The sequence below is a fragment of the Acipenser ruthenus genome, chromosome 4 (genome assembly GCF_902713425.1).
Source record: "Acipenser ruthenus chromosome 4, fAciRut3.2 maternal haplotype, whole genome shotgun sequence".
NCBI classification, from domain to species: domain Eukaryota; kingdom Metazoa; phylum Chordata; class Actinopteri; order Acipenseriformes; family Acipenseridae; genus Acipenser; species Acipenser ruthenus.
Genome location: NC_081192.1, coordinates 43,011,975 through 43,013,903, shown reverse-complemented (window position 1 = coordinate 43,013,903; position 1,929 = coordinate 43,011,975). Strand labels below are relative to the sequence as shown.

The following is a 1,929-nucleotide window of genomic DNA, read 5'->3' as shown; positions in this document are numbered from 1 at the left end:
TAGAAAATTCGTTTTCTCTGGGATTTGTTAGAATAGAAGAATACAAAAAAAAAAAGTTTTATTTTGCTATGTTATTTTAAAAGGCATGTATGTATGTGTACTTTTAAAACTTCAAGGAGCACGGTTTAACACACATTAGGCATCATAATATGATTAAGTCATTTAACAACTTGGATATTGTTGTACAGGGCTTAGCAATTAATTTACTCTTTCAGAAACGCAAATAAAATGCCAATTATCGGGTTGGAAGCCTGTATTAAGGTGATTTTCCATGTTTCATGACTGTTTGACTTGGTTTGGCTAAGTAACATGAATACATTTTCTTAGATACAAAATAATAATACGTTAATTATATTAAGTGATCAATTCATTAGGATTATTTGTGAATGTGAAATTGATTTTCTAAAAATATGTTCATTTTTACCATTTCATGCCATTGAGTCTACAACATTACACAATGTCAAACACGTCGACAGTTTGTTATTATGGTCAGTGATAATACATCATTCTAATAAAAAACTGTTTAACAGCACGTGGCCTTTCTAGCTCAATGTCTGCGGCTACGGCAACAGGGGAGGAACAAACCTTATCTTCAAACAAAAGCGCGAAACGCTTTCACCTCTTCATTCAGTCAGTGTGGATCGCGGCTCTGTGCAGTTTCATCTCAGAGAACACCAGGAGTAGGAGAAAGAGCGAGTAAGAGGGGTAGAGCAAGAGAGAGAGAGAAAGAGAGAGCGAGAGAGAGCGAGAGAGAGAGAGAGAGAGAGAGAGAGAGAGAGGCAGTGCATTATAGAGTGATTACAGCCCTTCCTTTTTTTATTTAGTTTTCATCGGAAACCACAGGCACTGATCGGCTCTTGGATGAACAAAAACCTATCGATCTGTACTGCTACACCTGGAACCACTGACCAGCGCAGAGCAGGCATGTCCCGAAGGAAGCAAAGCAACCCAAGGCAGATCAAACGTAAGTTTTAATGCTTTTCTCTATTACTACTAAGAAGATGTCAAGGTGGTCGGAAAAGTTATTGGCGAGATTGGGGATTGATTATTTTAGGTCTGCAATACCAACTATTAACATCGGAACTGTGTTATTATTTTTGTATTTGGTTTTGTCAAGAATGTACCTACGCTGTAGTTTTGTTTTTATTTTTTGTTTATTCCTGGTATTTGACTCGATCAAATTTGCAAACTGTGCTGAATGTTTGTTGTGCAGTTTTAGGCTACTTTTTCAAAAGTTCGACTCAAGGTCCTGTTAAAAATACGAATCTAATCCAGACATGCTAATGAAGTCTGGCACTGTGCGGTTTAAAACATTGCTATACAATTATGAGGCTATAATATTTGATTTAGATGTAGACAAGAGCAGTAGTGGTTTCAATGGAATAATAACAATACGTTGAATTGTACATGATAATAATCAGGTAATTAACAAGATGCTATCATATGATGTGCACATTAACAGACATATAATAATAATAATAATAATAATAATAATAAAACATCACGGTATTCACATTTTCGCACTTGACGGCTTTTGAAACGTACACCATTGAAATTGAAGTACTGTATTGACACTTGAGTACGTGCTCGCTTCAAATGTTGGATGCTACCTTGTACTAGTTGTACTCAACTGTAATTGACATCAATACTGCAGCAGGAAAGATGGCTCAGGCACGGCCCTCCTTAGTTTCCTTAGATTTGACTTTCTCTGCTCTTAATAGACCTGTCGAACTTGGGCTGCCCTTATTTCAAACCGAATGCCAACTAAAACCCTTACTGTACAGACAAAGTAGGATTTATATTGTGTTTTACACTTTCAAGAAACTGATTTTTTTTTTTTTAATATGATAAACCTCATTTAGATGAGTTGTTTTGGTGATGAAGCTAATTTAAAATGCATCATACTGTATCCTTAAACTATAGAGCACT

The 1,929-nt window shown here is 35.8% G+C and overlaps 1 protein-coding gene across 1 annotated transcript in view; it reads left to right on the top strand.

The window, feature by feature from the left end:
- The first annotated feature begins 641 nt into the window (after positions 1-641).
- The window catches only part of zfpm2a (zinc finger protein, FOG family member 2a), a 165,952-nt gene continuing 164,664 nt past the window's right edge, over positions 642-1,929 (top strand). Inside the window, exons 1-2 of the mRNA XM_033999001.3 lie at positions 642-696; positions 825-964. Coding sequence (XP_033854892.3) covers positions 862-964 — 103 coding nt within the window. The 5' untranslated portion in view covers positions 642-696; positions 825-861. The remainder of the gene's footprint in view (positions 697-824; positions 965-1,929) is intronic.